At 38.2% G+C, this 21,481-nt stretch overlaps 1 protein-coding gene across 1 annotated transcript in view; it reads right to left on the reverse strand.

Moving 5' to 3' along the window:
• Positions 1 to 21,481, reverse strand: part of bbs9 (Bardet-Biedl syndrome 9) — a 104,875-nt gene that overhangs the window by 37,383 nt on the left and 46,011 nt on the right. Inside the window, exons 19-21 of the mRNA XM_067399632.1 lie at positions 14,613 to 14,795; positions 12,029 to 12,254; positions 4,798 to 4,917 (exon numbers count right to left, since the gene is read on the reverse strand). Coding sequence (XP_067255733.1) covers positions 4,798 to 4,917; positions 12,029 to 12,254; positions 14,613 to 14,795 — 529 coding nt within the window. The remainder of the gene's footprint in view (positions 1 to 4,797; positions 4,918 to 12,028; positions 12,255 to 14,612; positions 14,796 to 21,481) is intronic.

The raw sequence follows: 21,481 nt of genomic DNA on the forward strand, positions 1-21,481 counted from the left end.
TGGGACTGCAGTGCGCTTGCAGAGAGACTCCGCCCACACGCTCTTCTGATTGGCTGTGATTTTGATTGATTTTGTCACTTCTGCTGTGAACCGACAATTCAAGCTTGCCTGATTATGCTGAACTTTTGAACTGGAACTGCCCAATGCATGAAGATTTTGATCATTTCATACATCATGGCCGTAAGCTTAATCCGTTTGTTGTCGCCGCCTCCAGGTCCAAACGGTCTATCAGATCCCAAAAGCAAACAACAAACAGTGCTGATATACACTCACAATGAGATGTTATACTACTGAAAAATCATGATCCTAACCTTTATCTCAACACAGAAATCCCAGATGGGATCTTCACAGGAAACATGTAGAAAGCACCCAAACATCAGTGAACACACGTTTACCGACAGTGACTAGAAAGAAAGGGTATTTAACTCCCTGAGGTCCGAAAACGCGCCGGCGCGTAAAATACTCCATCATTTCTTATCATAGAGACATAAGTAATATATCAATTGAAACTATAGAATGTCTTCTTTTATTTGTGTACACTCAGAGTAAAAACACAATGTTGTGTTTTTATAAAATAAAGAAAACTAACATGGGTGATCTCTCCTCTCCCTCTGAACGAAGTCCAATCTGATAGTTCTCAGAAAATGAACAGTAACTTATGAATACTAATGACAAAAAAATGACACTTATGTCTAAAGAAACGTTGAAATGTCAGGTTTTAAATCGTGCAAGTCAAATCGAAAACAAACATTCTGTGTTTATTTAATCTGTATGAAAAGAGAGCCATGTCAGAAGTCCGAGATTCAGCTCATTACACGGTAATGCGTCCACGCCCACGGAGTAGGGCTGTGTATCACCAACAATGTCACGATACGATACGCATCACAATACTAAAGCCACGATACGATACGTATCACGATATTGTTCAAGTTAAATTTCTTTTGAGCAGAGTTTTGTAACAGTAGTATGTGTTTATTGAATAACCAGTGTTATAACAGTCGTGATAACTGAAAAAACTATTTTGTTTTTGTCATTAAAAAAAACAATGATTTAAATTAAATATAAAAAAATTGACACAAAAAAAGCTTATTTTAAAAGCTTGCTTTGAAAGTCACTCCCTCAGTAACTGAATTGACAATTATAGTGACACTGAAGCATATCAACAAAGCTCAATGACTAATTTCACTTGCAACAGTAAGTTGACTTGTAAGAAAACTAAGTTAGTTAATTATATCGGCTATAATATTATAATAATGTCTATACTGCCTGTTGTTTTTCCATCTGTAAAAATGATTTTTTTGGATATCAACTATGTTCTAGAACAACTTATGTTTTTATTAACGTTGTCTACAAAATATGGGCTACATGAGTTTACAATACACACTTAACAATAAGGTTCATTTATTAAACATCAGATAATTTATTAACATGAACTAACCATGAGCAATACATTTGTTCCTGTATTAGTTCATCTTTGTTAATGTTAGTTAATAAAAAATACAGTTGTTGATTGTTTGTTCATGTTGGTTTACAGTGCATTAACTAATGTTAACAAGATTTAAATTATGCGATGTGACCGCAAAGGGCACTTTCACGATCAAAGTGCATGCCACTGATAAGCATTGTAAATGCAGTATTACAGTATACACATACCAATTAAATGCGCAGGTCTCCTCTTGTGCGTCCTCCCCACTGGACGAGGCCAATATCACTTTCGTTTCACTTTCAGATATCTCTATTAAATATGCCATCACTGCTTTTACCTTTCAAGATGTAATTACCGAAATCAAAACAGTCCATAAACAAGCCAGCTCGCGCATCAACCTGAGAGATTGGCCTCCAAATTTCTCGATTTCTAAATGGACGGTTTGGCTTGATTGACAAACGCTAACGTTCGGGCATGATTTATATACCATCGACCTGTCCTAAAACATTAGCACGCTTTGATCGATCATTTGGAGATCGCGTGTTTCTCCGTTCGAGAGCGCATTTCCTGTTCACATCCACGACAAAACAGTTGATTATATACGAATGAAAGCTCACAGAAACGTGAATGTCTGCTTGCGTTGCTTGCTAGCGTCAATTGACATCACGTGATTGGCTAGATTTAAAAGCAAGACAGACTTGATACGGCAGCTTCTGTATCGATACGCGCATCGTCAGGAGTTCATGACGATGTATTCTGAGCACAGCCCTACCACGGAGCCAGCGCTATTCAGAGTCAAATTCAGAGGCAATACTTGTATACATCATCTCAATCGTGTATTTATTGTCTTGAAAAGTGTTTATTTGGATGTTAAAGCCATGGTTAGCGATCTCTAGAAGACATGCCGTTAGTTCTTAGTTCCTTTTCTTTTTTATATGAATTTGTGGCCTAAAGGTGAACAGAGCGCCCTCCGGCTGCAAGTATGAATTCAAAACACAGTATCCAGCACTCATAGTGATGACAATAAATATTACTTCTCAGTATAGAAAATTTACATAAATATATAAGAATCCGTCAATATTTCTCCAAATGTGCATGCTTTTAAGCTAAAAGCCTATATGAAATGCCATAGAGGTAACATAATTGTTCAGACACTTTGCATCACAGAAATACATTATATTTTAAAGAATATAATAGAATACCTAGAATAACTTAAGTTTTTTGTTTTTTCAATACCCACGCATAAAAATTATTCCTTAAAAAACACAAACATGTACATACATGTTCCTCACATATTATTGTAGCCTAGTTTGTGCTGAATACAGTGCAATGACACTTTTGTCATTTATATGTTTATGAACAACTGAAAAAAGCACAAATGTCAGGGCATGTCAAAACTTCTCCAAATCCCAAATCAGTGGACAACAGGTGGGATGAATGAACTCAGAACACAGAATAACTAGGTCACAAGGGAAACACAAAGGAACTCAAAATGACCAAACATGTAACAGCAGACAGTGATTCATCTTTTATGAATTGTTAAAATACTGGTGTCCAGGACGATGAATAAAATGTCTGCTGAGATGGTTTTCTCCAGTGAAATGAGTAGAGGCTTGGACCTGGAAATAGTATTCCTTATGCCACGACTTAAGCCAATATACTAATATAAATATAATACATGTAACTTTTTTTTTTCATGTGGCCACTGTGGAATAGATGCATAGTGTATAAGAAAACACATTTTGAGAAGTTTGTGCATAAAACAGTGAGGTACGCCGTTTTATCTGCTACTGCAATCATATAACTTCAGAAATACTGCAGGAGGGCCCAGTGCGGTCACAGTTACATGGATCTGAATTTAGGGTGTTTAACAGCCATCAATCCATGTTTATAAATATATTGTGTGACTCCAGAGTCGAGCTGGTGATCTGACGTGTGATACACAGACGCCATGAACTTTGGATTTGTGTTTGAAGAGATGAAAGACACATGAAAGAGTGGCTTCTGTTTGAATCCTTTCAACTGTATCAGATCTCCTTCCTCAATGTCCTTTAACGGCTTCCTCTGACTAAACATTTGTATGTTGTTAGGGGGAATGGTGCATGTTTAATAACTCAGTTAATGACAGCAGTGAGCTGGCGACTGAGGTACATGACTGAGCAGATCCGCCTCTTCAAAGACAAAGACAACAACCAACTAACCAATGAGCTTTCAGGGTTTCTCCAACATTTGAGGTGCACTCTTGAGAATCTGTTATCAGCTCTTAGGATTAGACATGTTAAATATCTGGGAAATAGGTAACTGTAACTGTGGTGACTAAAATTAACAACCCAGGCTCATTGGGAAAAACGTGCTTCTGACTACAAAACTGTAATTATCACATCAGATGATCATTTTATTTCGAAAGTCCACTTTAGACAGAACTATAAAAAGGTTTGCAACCAGCAGCCATTAGAGTATTAGTAGACTGTCAGCTTAATATCTGCTGCTAACACTTTATTTTGATGTCACTTTGATACATGTCAACTTATTCTACTAACTCAAACCCTACCTAATGAGAGTTAGTTGACATGCAATTGCTAAGTTACTTATAGTTAGTAGAATGTCTAAAGTGGACTATCGGAAGAAAGTGTAACCATTTTCTGTTTGGCCGGTGTGTCAGAAGCAAGCGCTGAGAACGCTCCCATTCTCGAACTTAATAAAACTATTAATAAGCAGTAAATTATGAGTTTACTGAGGGAAAGAGTGTAGTTAATAATGAATATGTGTTCCCTACACTAAAGTGTTACTGCATTTATTATTAATTGATAACCATAATTAGTGTCAAAATGAATACAAGTTGTTGGTGTTTGACTGCCTCTAGTGTTCATTTCAGCTGGAAACGGCAGTGGATTGTGAGCACAGGCGCGTTTTTTGGAGTTATGCAATAATGTAGTCAAAGGTACGGTTTTCCAATGTGTTGACAACTAAAAACAGAAAGCCATTTTTGAATGAAAGAGTTATACTGTAAAACGAAAACTATTCATAGAGAAATCCACAAAGCTTTTGTAGTATTCATTCATCTCCTGTCAGACATGTAGAAGAGTTACGACACTCTGATGGGATTATAAGCTCCAGTAAAGCACATCAGGAATCTGAACAGTTCAAAGAAAATTACACAAAAACTACTCAATAATTACTGCCAATTTCACACATTCCAACACTAATGAGATTTTTCATTCCCAGAGGACATGAATGATGTTTCTTTCTTTTCTGTTAATTAAACTGGATTTGGTGATTTAGTGATCTTCAAGCACACATGATCAACTCTCACTGCTCCAGTCTGGTTAAATCAGCGCACCAGTGAGGGTTTGAGGTGTCGTGTGTCTTACCTGACTTGCTCTTGACTCTCTTGGATGGCTGTTTCTTCTTGATGAACTTAGCAGAGTCCTGCTGCAGCGGTGCTTCCTCCTCCTGCTCCACTATCGGCTCAGGGATGGACTCGCAACCAGCTGCAGAACAACGTACAGATACTCATCATTAATACTGAGACACTGCTAGTTTAACTCTGTACTCCACTCAGTCATCAGCTTAACCTTATGATGCCTACTCTGTCCTATTTGATGCTTGAATTTCTAAATGATCAACATGATGCTGAAAAACCTGTTGCACACAATCTACTTCAGTCCTTCTGTCATCTGACTGATCATTTAGACTCTTTTTAAAATGTCTTTTTGCTGTGAAATCTTTACTGATTTGTATTAAGTAAACGCAAGAATAACTTTGATATTGTTAGTAATATTTCAAGATGAACACTTACTGGACCGAAGCAGCTTTACTTGATTATTCATAATTTTTTTTTTTTTTTTAGAAAAATCATGAGTATCAAATATGATCATCAGGTTTATTTGTTCATCTTTCAATCATCATTGTATTGCATTATATGTTTTAAAACTACAGGGCTTTGATCATAAAACTAAACATTTAAATATCATCTTACTAAGACATTATTGGTAGATATTTGTCAGTATCTGCTTTACAGTTATAAAAATCTCATTGATTTACATTACAAGCATCAGAATTTCATCCTACTTTTTGTCCATTTGATGCATCTGCTCCAAATTGCATATTTTTGCTCCGTTTTGGGCCTCTGAATTAAATTTGTTGAGTTGTTTTTTTCCTCCAAATTCTTACTACATCATGCAATATGAGACATAAAAGCCTGACGTATCAAATATGATACAAATCATACAAATTTTTTAATATCCTGTCTAAAGGTTCAATAAATTGTTCAATTTAAAAAAAATCTAATTCTTCTGACAATTATGTTATGTCAGGCTTTATATTCTACACATTGAGCAGTTGTGTTAACATTTCTTTGCGCTACAAACATTGCTCTTAATAGAAACAGGTTCTGAACACAACAGCAGTGTATAAACTTAAATGTTCATCTTCCAAAAACATCTCCAAACCGCTGGCAGATCACAGCGCACCTGCTGGACTCCATCAGACGGATTTGACTCTCAGCGCTGAGGATCAGCCAGAATTAAGAGCTTTGAAGGGACTGATGTATCAGCCTCTTATGTCTCTGTCCAGTCCCTTACCCACAATCCTTTAGGGGTTTGTTTCCTCTTTTCACACCACACACCCCAAACAGACAAATCTTGTGAGACTGCTGACTTTCCTCAGGAAAGATTATCATAATCTCCTCTAATATTTACACAGGCTGTTCACTTAGGGCTGATATTTCAGATCAGAGACGCAGGTCTCTTAACACGGGTATAGATGTACCGCAGCCGTACAGCGCGTCTGTGCTCCACACTTAACTACACCAACAACTGAACAAGAAGAATAAAACTGTGCCAACTGTGGCTCCATCTATTGCTTCAGTTCTTGAGAGAAGCAAGACACAGAAAAGTAGATTTACATCACCTAACGGATTCACTTTAAAAACGCCTAGGCATTCCTCATTCTCTTCTCTCATATAGGGGGAATTCAGGTTAAATTAGTACATTTATCCCAGTCATCTCAATGGCAAAAAGTGTCCCAATTTACCTGAATTCACCAGTATCACTGGGTTTTATATTTGAGAATGATGTCCTGTTTAAAGCATGGGTTAATTAGAGGTTAATTAGTCAAATGGCAAAGAAACCCAATGAACAGCTCTTGTGCTTCCAGAAGTAGTCAGGAAATTGTAGTGAGTGTTGAAAGCAGGTAAGACCATGTAAATATGCTGCGCTCCACACCACTCAGCAGCTCTGCACCATGAGTTTGAGGCACCTATCAACAACTAAGTTGTTGTTTCTTCTAGATGTTTCCACTTCACATTAACAGCATTTACAGCTGGTCACGGCTCTAGCAGCACTGAAACCTGCTGAAACGACTGGCTGCATCACAGTCAATATAAGCTCTGAGTCATTCTACGCCAACTGTTTGTATTTACAGAAAGTTCAGCAATGGATGTGTCTGGAATATTTAAATCTAATAAATCAACTAATACAATAGATGCCCACATACTATTGGATTTAAGGAATAGGTTTATTAAAACTCATATTTAAATGGCTTTATGTATTGACATAAATTGTAATATTTCGAACTCTGATGAATTTTAAGATTGATATTTTTTAACACATAAACATTACAACCAAATTATGTGTTTTTATTATTATTCTTATTATAACTTAAATATAGAACTATGCCAGCTAGGATTGGGAAATCCTCCTCATCATCTACATGCATCACCTGTGGAGTACCACAAGGCTCTATTTTGGGCCCATTGTATTTTTCTTATGCACTCACTTTAGTCAAATGATGATAAGTACTGCCCAATGTATGGGATTTCGTTTTTTTCTAACAAAATTAAAATGATAAATCAAATGCTATTTAAAAAATAATAAATAAAATTATTTAAAAAGGCTGCTCAAATAAAAAATCTTCTTAAATGTTCAAATAAAAAAATCAAAATCTCAAAACGGCTGCAAAAATGACGAACCAAAACCTTCAATGCAATTTAATTTCCTCATTTGCGGAAGCATAAACTATAACAAAAAAAAAAAAAAATAATTAAATATAATTTGTGTTCGCCATTTCAAAATATAAATTTATCATCAATTTAGTATAAACCTGTCATAATTAATACCACATTTAATTTCTCAATTAATCAAATGTTGAAATTGACATCTCAATGATCAATCGAATGCTTAAAGGGATACTCCACCGTTTTTTCATATTAAACTATGTTATTCCCTTAACTAAGATGAGTTGATACATACCTCTCTCGTCTCAGTGCGTGCACTAAATCGCTCTGTCTTGCGGCGAAACTTTGTTAGCATTTAGCTTAGCCCAGTTCATTCAATAGGGGCCAAGCAGAGAAGCTACCAAACACCTCCCCAGAGGGAGCGGGGGCCGGTGGCGGTTTTCACGAGTGAAGATATTACTGCGCCAAGTCAAAGTGCTCCCGAGCACTTGCTATGGTATTCCGCCATACAATATAGTTATCCATTTTACACGCTTAGAAAAGCGCAACGTTTTGTTTTGTGTCACCGTCCTAGGTCGAGTTACACTACTCGAGTAACTGTATTTAAACAGGGAAAACGTGGAGGTGTTTGGTAGCTTCTCTGCTTGGCCCCTATTGAATGAACTGGGCTAAGCTAAGTGCTAATAAAGTTTCGCCGCAAGACAGAGCAATGTAGAGACGAGAGAGGTATGTATCAACTCGTCTTAGTTAAGGGAATAACATACTTTAATATGAAAAAACGGTATCCCTTTAAATCTGTATCACAATACACAGATCAAATGGTCAAACCCACAATGCAAATGATACATCAAATGTCTGATAAGGAGTGTCAATCAAGGGCTATGGGCGGAGCTTATGGACAAAATTAAGCTACAGCCAGTGCTATGGATTTCTAAGTGTGGTGTCTGAGCTGGTCATTTTAATTAATAATTGTGATTCACAGGCTTCAGCTGCCCCCGAAATGACCTGGGCTGTGTAGAAATTGCTAGTAAATTTCCCAAACAATTATACAGATTGAATTAAGCATGAAATTCTTGTAAAGCAAACTCCAATAACCTCCAATAATCAACTTTGAAAAATATTTTTTACAGTGTGCAGGCTCATTAGTTTTATGAAATGTGCTTGAAATGTAAATGTAATTTTTTTTTTGTCCCATCTGTTGCTATGGTTATCACCACATCAGATTCAGTCCCACATTTTAATGCGGTTGTCACTCCCAAAACTTGGCAGTGTGTATTTCATTTTGTATTTCATTTTTATTTTTCTTACAGATTACGCTTAATCAAATGAGAAAATTAAATTGCGTTTCGTCAACTGAACTGCCATTTTATTATTTGATCATTTTGAGCATTTGATTTATCATTTTAATTTAGTGAGGGAAAAACTCACTTTAAACAAATCTGTAAATATGGTTTGAGCCAAACACTGACTCTTCCAAGAACGATCCGTGACCTCCAGTGGATCATTCACAAGAAGATCTTAAAGACAGAACAATGAAACAAAAACACCAGCTCCTTCTGATAGGAGAAATATGAACGCTGAGGCATGAGCTCAGAGGCAGGTGCTCAGGGAGTGTGGCGATCCTGCCATGTGATGTCATCACTTTAACGCGAGGTCAGGTGAGGGAGAGCAGGACTCAGAGAGGGGAAGCCAGACAGGAAGACACAAATCAGGCAGATAAAACAGCCAGGCCACAAGTGTGTGTGCGCATGAGAGTGAGCGTCAGGAGATTGACTTTAAACTTGAAGGAATGGAGCAACACCTCCTGCAGACGTACTGCATCAGACAAAAGCAATTCAAGCAGGATTCTCAGAGATTAGTCACTCATTCTCCTCCACACAACTGGCAACTGACCAGACGCTGTGTGCTCAGACATCCTGCCATCTGAGGGGAGGATAATATCTACACACCCAGGGTCCAAACACAAGAGAGAGAGTCCGAGACATCGGGGAGGACAGGCGTCTGATAACAGACCCGTCGAGTTAATCATTTACACATTCCACAGGGATCTGTGGCGTTTTATGTGTCCTCTGAAGATTAAAGCTCTATTCCTTCCATCCCTGATGCCCCTGCGCATAACTGCAATAGCATTAGTGTAACATGAGAATGTGTAGTTTACTACCAAAAACTAGGTTTTTACATTCTCTTTAGGAAATGTACACAACACTCACATGGGAATGTGAACTGCAGTGTGATTTAAGCAGTTATTAGGGGGGGTTTGTATGTTGTGTTGCTGTGCAGTTGCAAAGGTATTCTGGGTCGTTGCTAGGTGGTTGCTTGCTTACCCAAGTCAAAAAGCCCACAATCCACCCTCGAGTCTCTATGGCTGGGAAATCAGATTTTTTTATAAAGGCAAGACAAAACAGGCAGAACCACTGTTGATTTTTCAGTAGCACTTACATGCACCAGACTTTCCACATTTATTCTTGTTTATATTCTGAAGATTTTTAAATAGGGATTTGTTCATATATAATTAGCTAAAATATGGTCTGTTGACAGTATTTTCTGATTTATGGAGTGATAAAAAGAGAAATCCAAAATCCCTTCTGGAAAAACCTTCAACTCTAATATGTCAACAAAATCAAACATGATTTGTGAACCTGGCTTCATCTAATGTTCAGATTTCTGTTCTGGAAATGTATGCAAATTAGTGCATTTTTAATTAGATTATGCCTATATTTAAACATATTTCAGAAAACTTATAAGACAAAATTAAATGTACTGTGAATAATTAACTGAGGAAGCATGGTTAATGTACATATCCGTAAGTTAAAGGTACATTTTGTGTTCAAAATTAACACAATTTAAATAATGACTCAATACATCATCAATCCTTCTTCCAAAATGTGTTTTTGTCATTCACTTACTAAGTATGGTAAGCCTGTTATAAGTGTTTATATTTTAGACATGTCGGGACATATTGCCTGTGTGTCTCGTCATATCCGTAAATAGAGAAAAGTTGCTCCGGCTGCTTTTTGCAGCGTGTCTGGTCTGCGAGTGGAACAGATTATTTGTCACAACGAACAAGAAAGGTTGACATGGAGCTGCTAAATTTCCAGCCTCCGGGGAATCACCCATTTTAAGCAAACGGCGAAGAGAGGAGAGTCTGCTGGCAAAAAGAGAACGAGACAGAGCTTGTAATAAAACAAGAATCAACATTGGCTCTGCTTTTCAGAGATGATGAGAACCGAGGGATTTGAAATGATGTAAAAGTGACGCAGAGATGATGGTGTTTTTATTGCTAACAGGTGATTAAGGTGTTTTAGTGAACAGATAAACTGCCATATGAAGCTCTCTAACAGAGTTCATCGTAAAGCATTATCTGTTGTGAAGCCTCATATTCATCCGCAGTGTCACGGAGAGCCGAAGCACAACCAAAACAATGTTCTTCCGCAAAAACGCATGCGGTTTTGTTTTTAACTGCTAGAGGGCCAGAAGTTACATAGTGTACCTTTAAAAAAGTTTTGCCCTATTCACCTGTGGTGTCTTGCCAGTTCGAACAAGTTATACATGGAGGATACAGGGTAGAATCTAAATCTGAACACATTCGCAGAGAGAACAGCGTGACTATACAGGAAAGGGTGGCGTGCAGTGCACTGCGGTAACCACAGTTACTGTAAGTGAAAGACCAGAGACCAGAGAAAAAAGTGGAGAAACACTTTTGAAGATTGAATTTTGAAGATTTTGGTCATCTCGTCCACCCTTATATGTGAATGCAGAGGCTAGTGAACACAAGTACGTTCAATTTTGGGTGCGAGCGCTTACATTATGTTTGTATGAATTTTAAGAGGTGCGCATAAAAAAAACAAAAAAGCACAGAGATGCAGTAGTTGACACAGAAACAATGTTGTTTAGAGCTGAACTAACTATCAGAATAAAAATGTAAAATTGGTAAACACGTTAATAGACAAAAAAACAACAACAGCATTTTAAATAAATCTATTTATGCATTTTGTTGCACATTTCTGAAAATTTTAATAAAGATAATATGAGAATTCACATTTAAGGCTGAACATACTTAAGGAATAGACTTAAACTGTAGGTTTGTGTAGGTAAAAGCCTATGCACTCACTTATAAAGGTGGGTGATATGACCAAAACCGTCAAAAACATTTGTTTTCCCTGTCTGACTTAAACCCCTTTCATGTTTATGTAATTTGAACAGGAAAAGAAAAAGTGAATTATGATTTTCACTCAATCAGATGTTTTTGTCATGCGACAGGTTGTTAATGCATCCAGTGCATGCTCATTCTGACAGCTCTACTGAAAATACAAATGTAATTTCTCCTACAAGATGAATGAAAACTTTGTTAGCATGTTCAGATCTGGAACTGTATCCACAACACAATCCAAAACAAGGATTGTTATATTACCCAGACATAGCGGGAGTCACAGAGTGAGCTGTACTGCTGCGAAACAGGAAGTATTATTAATACTAATCATCTGTGGAGTACCCCAAGCCACTATATTAGGCTCCAAATGATTCCTTTACTCCTTTTAAACAAAAAGGTTTTTTAACCATATTGACTTGAGATTTACAACAAAGACCCTTCAAGGCAAACATCACTCTTCTCTGCATGACAGCTTCCAAACTGACATGTTTCTGACCTGGCATCATGACGGTTGTAGAGACATTGGCTTCTGAGGAGAGAGAGAGACGGCCACCCTTCCCTAAGCGGTCACAGAGCAGCGTGATGTGTTTCTTCAGACGTGACGTGTCTTTTGGGATGCTGAGCGGGCCGCTGCTCAAGCTGATGGCCTGATCTTTGGGGCTGCGCGACAGGCACGTTTTTAAGAGGTGAGAGACAGCTGCATCCACACTCTCCTCCCAGCCCTGAGAAACATATACATTTAAGAGCATAAGCCTTGCAAAAAGAAGAATTCATCAGTTAATAATGAATTAACAAGATCCTGCGGGAGAAAATGGGGTTAAAAATGAGGATCAGAGCCTGAAGTGTGAAGTTTATGATCTTCACACTTTATTTTGCCTCACTAACTGAAGTGTAGAGTACAAAGAAACAAGAAATGTTTTTAAACTGTTTAGATGTCTTCATTTAAATTTTATTCCTTTATATTTACCTTAGCCTATTGTCTTATTTTTAATACTTTTTCATCCTTTGTTTGCATTCATCTGATGTTTTTATTCCATGAGTGTCACAAACACTCCCTACCGTCCACCATTTTTCTAGCCACATCTAAAACTAGATCTACATACAAACAAGCCATAAACTTGTTTTAAGTGGAATTTTCAGTTAGTACATGCTTTTTTTTGCATGGGTTATGGAGTTAGGTTTTGCCACATGCCTCATGAATGGAAAGTTAGTCCCTGTGAACAGAGATTTGTGTGTGTGTGTGTGTGTGTTCGTCCATAAGTCTGGCCGGCAGCACCTCCAGCCCACCCTTTTGCCGTCAGGCAGGCTGGAGAGGCTCTCAGAGATGGGCCGGGGTGTTGACAGGCAGGTGGAATGTGGGTCGACTGTGTCGCCATACAGACAGCCCTTAATGAGATCTAATGGCAGGTACTCAGCCTCGTTACGCTGATGACAGGGACCATTCCTTTAGTGACTACAGGGATATTCAAAGGGACAAAAAATAAATCAGATACGAGTCTCCAAGGGAGGAAATTAGCGGATTACACCAGCCTGAGTAATAAAAGATACATGACATGACTGCTGTGTGTTCTGGCACACTGAATCACTCTCTATAGAGAGATCTGAATATTGTTAACAGACCCTCTCTAGATAAGAGAATAGATCTATGTGTGACTGTCTGGCTGAGGATCCAACAGTCAAAAACTAGATTATAACATTTTCTGAAGGGTGCAAACACAGCACCATAACTCTGTGCTTTTGTTTACTAAAAGAGCTCATCTATGAAGGTCTCTAGACGTGGCCCTAGTTGATCTATAAATAAAACTTACGTTGAAATGTTCTGCCCATCAGGTCAAACAAGTTTAAACATAAAAAAAACAAAAACTGACAAAGTCTCATGATTTGAAGTATCTTGTCTGTCTGCAGCACAAATGGTGATGCTTGAAAATAAAAGTATAATACAATAGAGAGCAAAAAAGGTGAAAATGCACAAGAAATATCTGTTCATGCACTATTTATCTCCACAATGAGGACATTTTCCTAATGACAGAGTGTAGAATGTTGGACACTTCATGCAACTATTATTATATGACAAAAAACCTACTGTAGACAGCAGAGTACATAGTTCATAATATAAATGTATAGTGAGCGTAATGAGTTGCTTTCGAGACATTTGAAACAAACGTTTTCCTAAAGACAAGCCTGCACATGTGAGTGATGAATTGACTGACATCAGGAACAACACAACGACACTGGAGTCTGTTTTCACGATATCAGACGACACATCCTACATTACTGGAGCCTTTGAAACTGAGATAAAGCAATGCAGGAATTCTACTGGCTGAGAGAGACAAGTTTGGTTTAAAGAAATAAGCTGTAAGGAGGGGTCGTCGCTCCAGCAGGGAGCACATTCATCTGTGGCTTTCCATCTATCTCTCTATTCTCTAATACTGTACCCTTTTCATTTGACAACAAAATTTTTCTTTTTTTACCTCTCTATCTCAGTTTTATAAAGAGATTGAAGATCATGCTCATCACATTGGGAAAAAAAATGTTGGGTTTTTACTGCTTTGGTACCAGACTTCAGGGATTTGACGAAGTAAATTAAAAAGACTCTACTTAAAGCCAGTGGTTCCCAAACTGTACGCAAACAAAAAACTGAGTTTTACAGTTTTACAAACATACCCAGTGTGAGTTCTTGTTTTAATGTTGATAATAAATTATATGAGCAAGAATGCAATTGTTCCCAAATATCAATATGATTGCAAACGCGACACTGATTTTATAAAACAGTTCAACACATGAAAGGGGTACACAGAAGGATAATTAACACCTCAGGGGGTACGCCACTCTAAAAAGTTTGGAAACCACTGCAATAGTCCATTCAAAAAAGAAATGCTGACATCATTTTACCCTCATGTTGATCCAACTTTGTATGACTTTCTTACATGGCTCGGTTTCATTCAGCAAAAGGATTTATGCATGTGAGTGCAGTTTGAGAGCTGTGGTGGTCGAGAAGATTTTCAGCAATCAACTGAAATGTCAGACTACACAAAGTGTGATGTGTGTGTGTGTGTGTGTGTGTGTGTGTGTTCTCTCACCAGTTGTGGCGTGTCCTGCAGCAGGGGCAGCAGTGTGGCCTCCAGGATGGCGGTCTGCTCTGAGCTGAGCCCCTGCCACAGAGACAGCAGCAGGATGAGCAGGTGAGTGGCGCTCCGCAGACGCACAAACGCCTGGATCAAACGCTCCCGGTTGTCTTCAGCTGCGTCTGCTAATGCTATAACCTGAAACACAGACACAAACAGACACAATTTGTCTTTGCAAGTTTCTTTGCAATTCTCATTAATATGTTCTATTAGATTTTTTTTTTTTTTTTTTTAAGAAAAAGAAGCTGTAATAAGTAAAATAAAAAAAAAAGTCTCTGGTGTGCCCAGAATGTATCTGAAGTTTTAGCTCAAAATACCCCATAGATCATTTATCATAGGGTGTTAAAATTGCCATTTTTTGGTTGTGAGCAAAAACACGGCATTTTTGTGTGTGTCCCTTTAAATGAAAATGAGCTGCTGCTCCCACCCCCTTTCAAGAAGAGGGCGGAGCTTCAAGAGCTTGGTCAAGAGCAACAAAACAGGACAATCTCATGCACTGCAAAAGTCAGAAACGGTCAGTAATGCTGTTCAGTTCAAACTGGAGTCAGACAATGATGTCTACAGAGCCAGAGAATATATATACTGCATGGAGACAGAACAGCTTTAGTTTAGTTTAATTACGGTTATAAATTCATCTGTGATCTTGCTATTGTCCACTATCAACAATTTCTTCTCTTCCATGTCAGGCCCGTACATTGTCCGCGTAGTAAACACAGTTCAGCGCTTCCGGGTTCTACGTCAGAACGCCAGCTCAGCATTGGCTGACCCTGTACACCTGAGCAGCACAACGCATGCCTGATGCTCATGCAATACAAAAAGTATTCTATTTTAATGATGTCTTTATTAACTTTCTAGACATTGCTGCCTATGTGTGCTTCAGAAACCTCTCAGATTTAATCAAAAATGATGAACGAAGATGAACGAAGGTCTCACGGGTTTGGGGAAACATGAGGGTGAGAACTTAATGACAGAAATATCATTTTTTGGTGAACTAACCCTTCAATAGTACTTAGCACTATTTAGTAGTAATGATAATAAAAATGCACCTGAAAATCATGTCAAATCAATGCAAAGGCTTTACTGTCTTTAGGCAAAACATTTTTTTCCTCTTTCAATTTTGGAGTAAATACTGACGCAGATATAGTCTTGACAGTTTATGTAAAATTCACTGAGATGTTTCCAGTCATGAGCAAAACAAAAAATGAAGCTTGGTCGGTGTGAGGTAAAGTGAGCCATTACTGTGCCGCTTAAAGCCAGTTTGAGTCATTTTATTTTTTAGATAAAGTTCAATGAAAAGAGAGATATGAGAGGCTGCTGAAAGAGCTAAATTAGTGAAAATAAACAGAATAAGGGGGGAAAAAACAGTGCTCCATAATATCAAAAGACAGAAAAACAGTCCAACCATAGTAAAGACTGACAGACTTTGGTTAAAAATCCTTGTGTTCAGCCCAACACACAGACCTCACCTGTACGGTCAATCATTATTCTGCCTGAAACCACACGAAACACAGTGAAACAGTGTCTGAGAGAGACATCTGCTATTAAAGATCAGTGTGTATTGATAAAAAGGTCTGAACAGCCAATCTAAATAGAGCTTCAGTGAAGGAGCTTTTGTGAGTGAGAGCACAAGAGCTGATTGATGCCAGCTGAGTGAAAACAAAAGCACATTTAACACACCAGTCCGAGAGAGACTACTGCATGAAGAAGAGAAAGTCATCAGTAAAACAGCCTTGAGAAAGGTGTGAGGCATTTCCTCGGGCTTGTTAAGTAAAGAACAGAACATTTAAAGTCATCATGAAATCATATTTTAATGGAATATTGCAGTGTTTTTTATAAATGATTGATCGGTGCACATCATTGTTGTGTTAAATTCATGTTCCTTATAATCTTGAATCAGAATATCTTCCTCTTGCAGCATCTCTTCTCTTCTCTGATGACGAGGGCGGGGCAACCTGTCACTCACATGACATCCACCAATAGCAAACCACAACCATCCAATCAAGCCCCACCCTACATTTGTTCTTGTTTGAGAAGCGTTTCACTCGGATATTCGACACAATAGAGAAGAAAAGACCTGCTCAACTTCTGTTTCACACTGACTATAAATACTGTGATTAAGTACTTTATTTAAAGCAGAAAATGAAAAAATGGAGAGACAGGAAGTGGGTTCTCGATATGTACAATGCTAAGTATCACTTAAGATGAGTTAGATTAGAAACCACTATCTATAGAGCTAAAATTTGCTGTTGGTTGGAAAAGAGCAGACATGAAACAGCTGGCAGAGCGTTGGACCCATCAGTGCGGTCACCACTTACCCACGGGCACATTCTGCAAAAATTATATACTCTAAAAATACCCCAAACCATTTTGAAATATAACATTTCAAGCCCAAAACAAACCCCAGCCAATGCCAGAGACAGGCCAGAAAATACTTTATTCCCTGAGGGATGAAGCCAAAAGCAGGGAGACAGAAATATCTGTGCACTGCAGTCAGAATAAACAGAACTTTTAATAGTTCTTCGTGGGATGTCTGCAGTCCAGTTCACACCTTCAGCAGAAAGAGGCCTGATGAAACTTCATCAGATTTTCTTCAGAAATCTGTTCCAATATTATTTAAGATTATAACACACAACTCTTCAAGCCTTGCATCATGTTCTGAAGGTCATGAGCCCCTTCACTAGGTGAAGAGCAGGAACATCATGAACCTTCACAAGGGCAGTCGCTTTGGTGCCCGAGGCAAAATAAACACTAACAAAAAGACCACACATTAACTGGGCCTACCAAATTTGGACATGTAGGCCTGGTTTGACAGACAGGGCTTAGATTAAGCCAGGATTAGTCTGTAGTTCAATTAGGACATTCATTTGACATATTTTAAGTAATGGTGGGCCATTATCGGCGTTAACGTGAGACTCTTATCGGGCGATAAACAATATCGCTGTTAATCTATTCTCAAAGTTGGGTTGGGAGCTGGTACTATACTACACAAGCTATGATGATTTTCACCTTGATATTTTAGCGCGGATGTATAACTAGCCGAACTGACCCTTCACAAAGACCCGTCCCCCTTAGTTACTGTTGCTTTGTCCGACAAGCCGTGGTGCTGTCAAGCCACAGTGATAAATGCATCACGGAGCAAAGAGGATACTGACAACACATCGACAGACAAGACAGAGCAGGTTACTTATGATATTAAACAAAGTCCCAGCTTTAAAACTGTGTTGTTTTTTAAAGAAATTCAAACAATAAAAACCATTTTGTTGGTCTTTATTGTGTCGTGACAGATTGCTGTAGTGCCTCAGCTCAAGAGGCTCGTAAACCGATCATCTCTTACTACGAGTCCATTTATAGCATCAAATAAACATGAATGAACGTGAGAATCAATGTTGTTTCAAAAGATGTCAATATATACACAATTTTTCAAGTTTAACTCCACCGTGGTTAATCTTCTAACTCTTGACTGCTTTGTCGGACAAAATGGTGGATTACTTTTAGTCATTATTTGGGTAGCACACATATTCTGAATGTCTTCGGCAGAATTCAAATGAGCCATTTTAATCTAGATTAATTCCAAGATTACAGTGATATTAATCTAGATTAAAAACATTAATCTATGCCCACCACTAATTTTAAGACATGCATTTTAGTCTAGGACTAGGCTTTTAGACTTGTCTGTGAAACCGGGGGTAAATGCACTTCTGCCACTTAGACAAAAAACACAATCAAGCAACTTAATTGTCAAAGATATATATCTTTTGGAAGTTGGTTCTAAAATGGACAAGGCACTTTCGGTGAAGAACATGCGTTTCCTTGGGTAAAACCCATAAAACCTCAAGAATGTCTGATTCAAATTTTGTTTATATAACCATTATTCACATTATTAACAAAGCAATCATTATTTTGCCATAAATAGTGTTGCTTAATCTTGTATTGAACCCAATAAAACCCAGTCTTTCTTTTAGGACCATTGAGATTGCTATTTTCATGGCAAATGGTCAAATGGACAAATGACAAATATTCTGTCATGAAAATAATGTATGGTACTAAAAATATGCTTCAGGATTTTTATGCAAATCGCACATACCAACATCTGACATGCATTAGGTTAAACTTGATTTAGATTTCAAACTCTGGCCACAAAATTCTTCCAGAACTCTTATAAAGTATAATATTTTCCATCTGCTGCATGAGTGTATGTGTCACTTATGTGTAAATATACACTAATGTTTAAAGGTTTGCAGTCTCTTCTACACACCAAAGCTGCATTTGATCAAATATACAGTAAAAATAGTAAAATACTATAATGGTTAAAAATAGCTGTTTTCTATGTGAATATACAGTAAAGTGTAATTTATTCCTGTGATCAAAGCTGAATTTTCAGCATCATTACTCCAGTCTTCAGTGTCACATGATCCTTCAGAAATCATTCTGATATGATGATTTGATGATCAAGAAACTTATCATTATCAATGTTGAAAACAGCATATTTTTGTGGAAACAGTGACACATTTTATTTTTCAGGATTCTTTGAATAGAAAGTCCTAAAGAAAAGTCGTCTGTAACTATGTATTTACTGTCACATTTAATTAACTGAATATGCATCCTTACTGAATAACAGTGTTAATTTCTTTAAAATAAATAAATAAACACATCTGGAACACATATATGGAAGAAAAGTTCTGGAGACACAGATTTAGTGGCTGAATAAAGAGTTTTGGTGTTTAACTTGCCCTATCTACACCTTACATTATGAAGACATTTAAGCCAATTATCAAATTTAAACTGTTTACTAAATGAAAAGTGCACTATATTGCCAAAAGTATTGGGACACCCCTCCAAATCACTGAATTCAGGTGTTCCAATCTCTTCCATGGCCACAGGTGTATAAATCAAGCACCTAGACATGCAGAACTCTTCTACAAACATCTGTGAAAGAATGGGGCGCTCTATAAGTCAATTGCAATAAGTCCATTTGTGAAATTTCCTCGCTACTAAATATTCCACGGTCAGCTGTTAGTGGTATCCTAAAGTGGAAGCAATTGAGAACAACAGCAACTCAGTCATGAAGTGGTAGATCACAGAGCACACAGTGCGCAGAAGTCTTTCTGCAGAGTCAATAGCTACAGACCTCCAAACTTCCTGTGGCCTTCAGATTAGCTCAAGAACAGTGTTTAGAGAGCTTCATGGAATGGGTTTCCATAGCCGAGCAGCTGCATCCAAGCCTTACATGTAAAGCACACCGTCACTGTACTCTAGAGCAGTGGAGACGTGTTCTCTGGAGTGACCAATCACGCTTCTCTGTCTGTCAATCCGATGGACGAATCTGGGTTTGGCGGTTCCAGGAGAACGGTACTTGCCTGACTGCATTGTGCCAAGTGTAAAGTTTGGTGGAGGGGGATTATGGTGTGGGGTTGTTTTTCAGGGGTTGGGCTTGAACCCTTAGCTCCAGTGAAAGGAACTCTTAACGCTTCAGCATACCAAGACATTTTGGACAATTTAATGCTCCCAACTTTATGGGAACAGTTTGGGGATGTTCCTGTTCCAACATGACTGTGCACCGGTGCACAAAGCAAGGTCCATAAAGACATGGATGAGCGAGTTTGGTGTGGAGGAACATGACTGGCCTGCACAGAGTCCTGACCTCAACCCCATAGAACATCTTTGGGATGAATTAGAGCAGAGACTGTGAGCCAGACCTTCTCAACAACATCACTGCCTGACCTCACAAATGCGCTTCAAGAAGAATAGTCAAACATTCCCATAAACACACTCCTAAACCTTGTGGAAAGCCTTCCCAGAAGAGTTGAAGCTGTTATAGCTGTAAAGGGTGAGCCAACTCCATATTAAACCCTACAGATTAAGAATGGGATGTCGCTAAAGTTCATATGCAGGTAAAGGCAGGTGTCCCAAAACTTTTGGCAATATAGTGTATATATAAAATATTAATTTAGAATTAAACATTTAAGCTATAACTTATTACCGAATGTGTGTGTGTGTGTGTGTGTGAGTGTGTGAGAGAGAGAGAAAGTCTTCTGTATGGAGGGAAAGCTGGGAGGTTGATAACAAAGAGATATGCATCTGTACCAGCAAGCGATCCTAGACAGTTACCATTGTTGTTTTTAGTCATAGCGCAGAGATTACATTGAGATGCATAGAGAGATGCTGGCAAAGACAATTCTTGTTTATAAACTCGTCCATTGAAGGGAGTTGAGGAAGACTAAGGGCATGATAGTATCTGGCATCCCATAGAGACAACTAAGATGCCTTATCAGCTGGCTCAGACCTGATAAACACAGCACTCCAATTCTCTTGTGTTCTGTCTACCTGGGATAATTGCTCATTATCCACCTTTTCCCTCAGTTCTCCGCGGGTGGCACCAACAAGAGACATCCTGTAGGATGCTCCGCACTCCCGTTTAGCCAGCTTCCATGTAATCAGCTACACAACGTTACTGATGAAGAATTTGTGCTGTTAACAGCGTCATAACTGCTTCAGGAAGCTTTAAAAATATGTGAGATGTTATGACCACAAGACCAAAACAAGAATGAATGAATTTTGTACAGTTCTGTCATAATTTCTTCACTTTCATACAGTGAAATGAAGCAGCCAGCTTTTAGGACTGAAAGAAGCTTATGCCTAGTTGATAACAACAGTTAATATGTTTGTCCTTGCAAAGCTGGTGAAATGCTATAATTTTCCACAAAAATGTCTGAAATGTGAAAAAGTGAAGCTGTTGCGCTTAATAAGTGATTCAAACTCAGCGCACCTGGAAAGTGTTTACTGTGAACCGAGCCGCTCAAAACACTTTATGATTATGTGCCACA

This window comes from Chanodichthys erythropterus, chromosome 2, assembly GCF_024489055.1.
Source record: "Chanodichthys erythropterus isolate Z2021 chromosome 2, ASM2448905v1, whole genome shotgun sequence".
Taxonomy (NCBI): Eukaryota; Metazoa; Chordata; class Actinopteri; order Cypriniformes; family Xenocyprididae; genus Chanodichthys; species Chanodichthys erythropterus.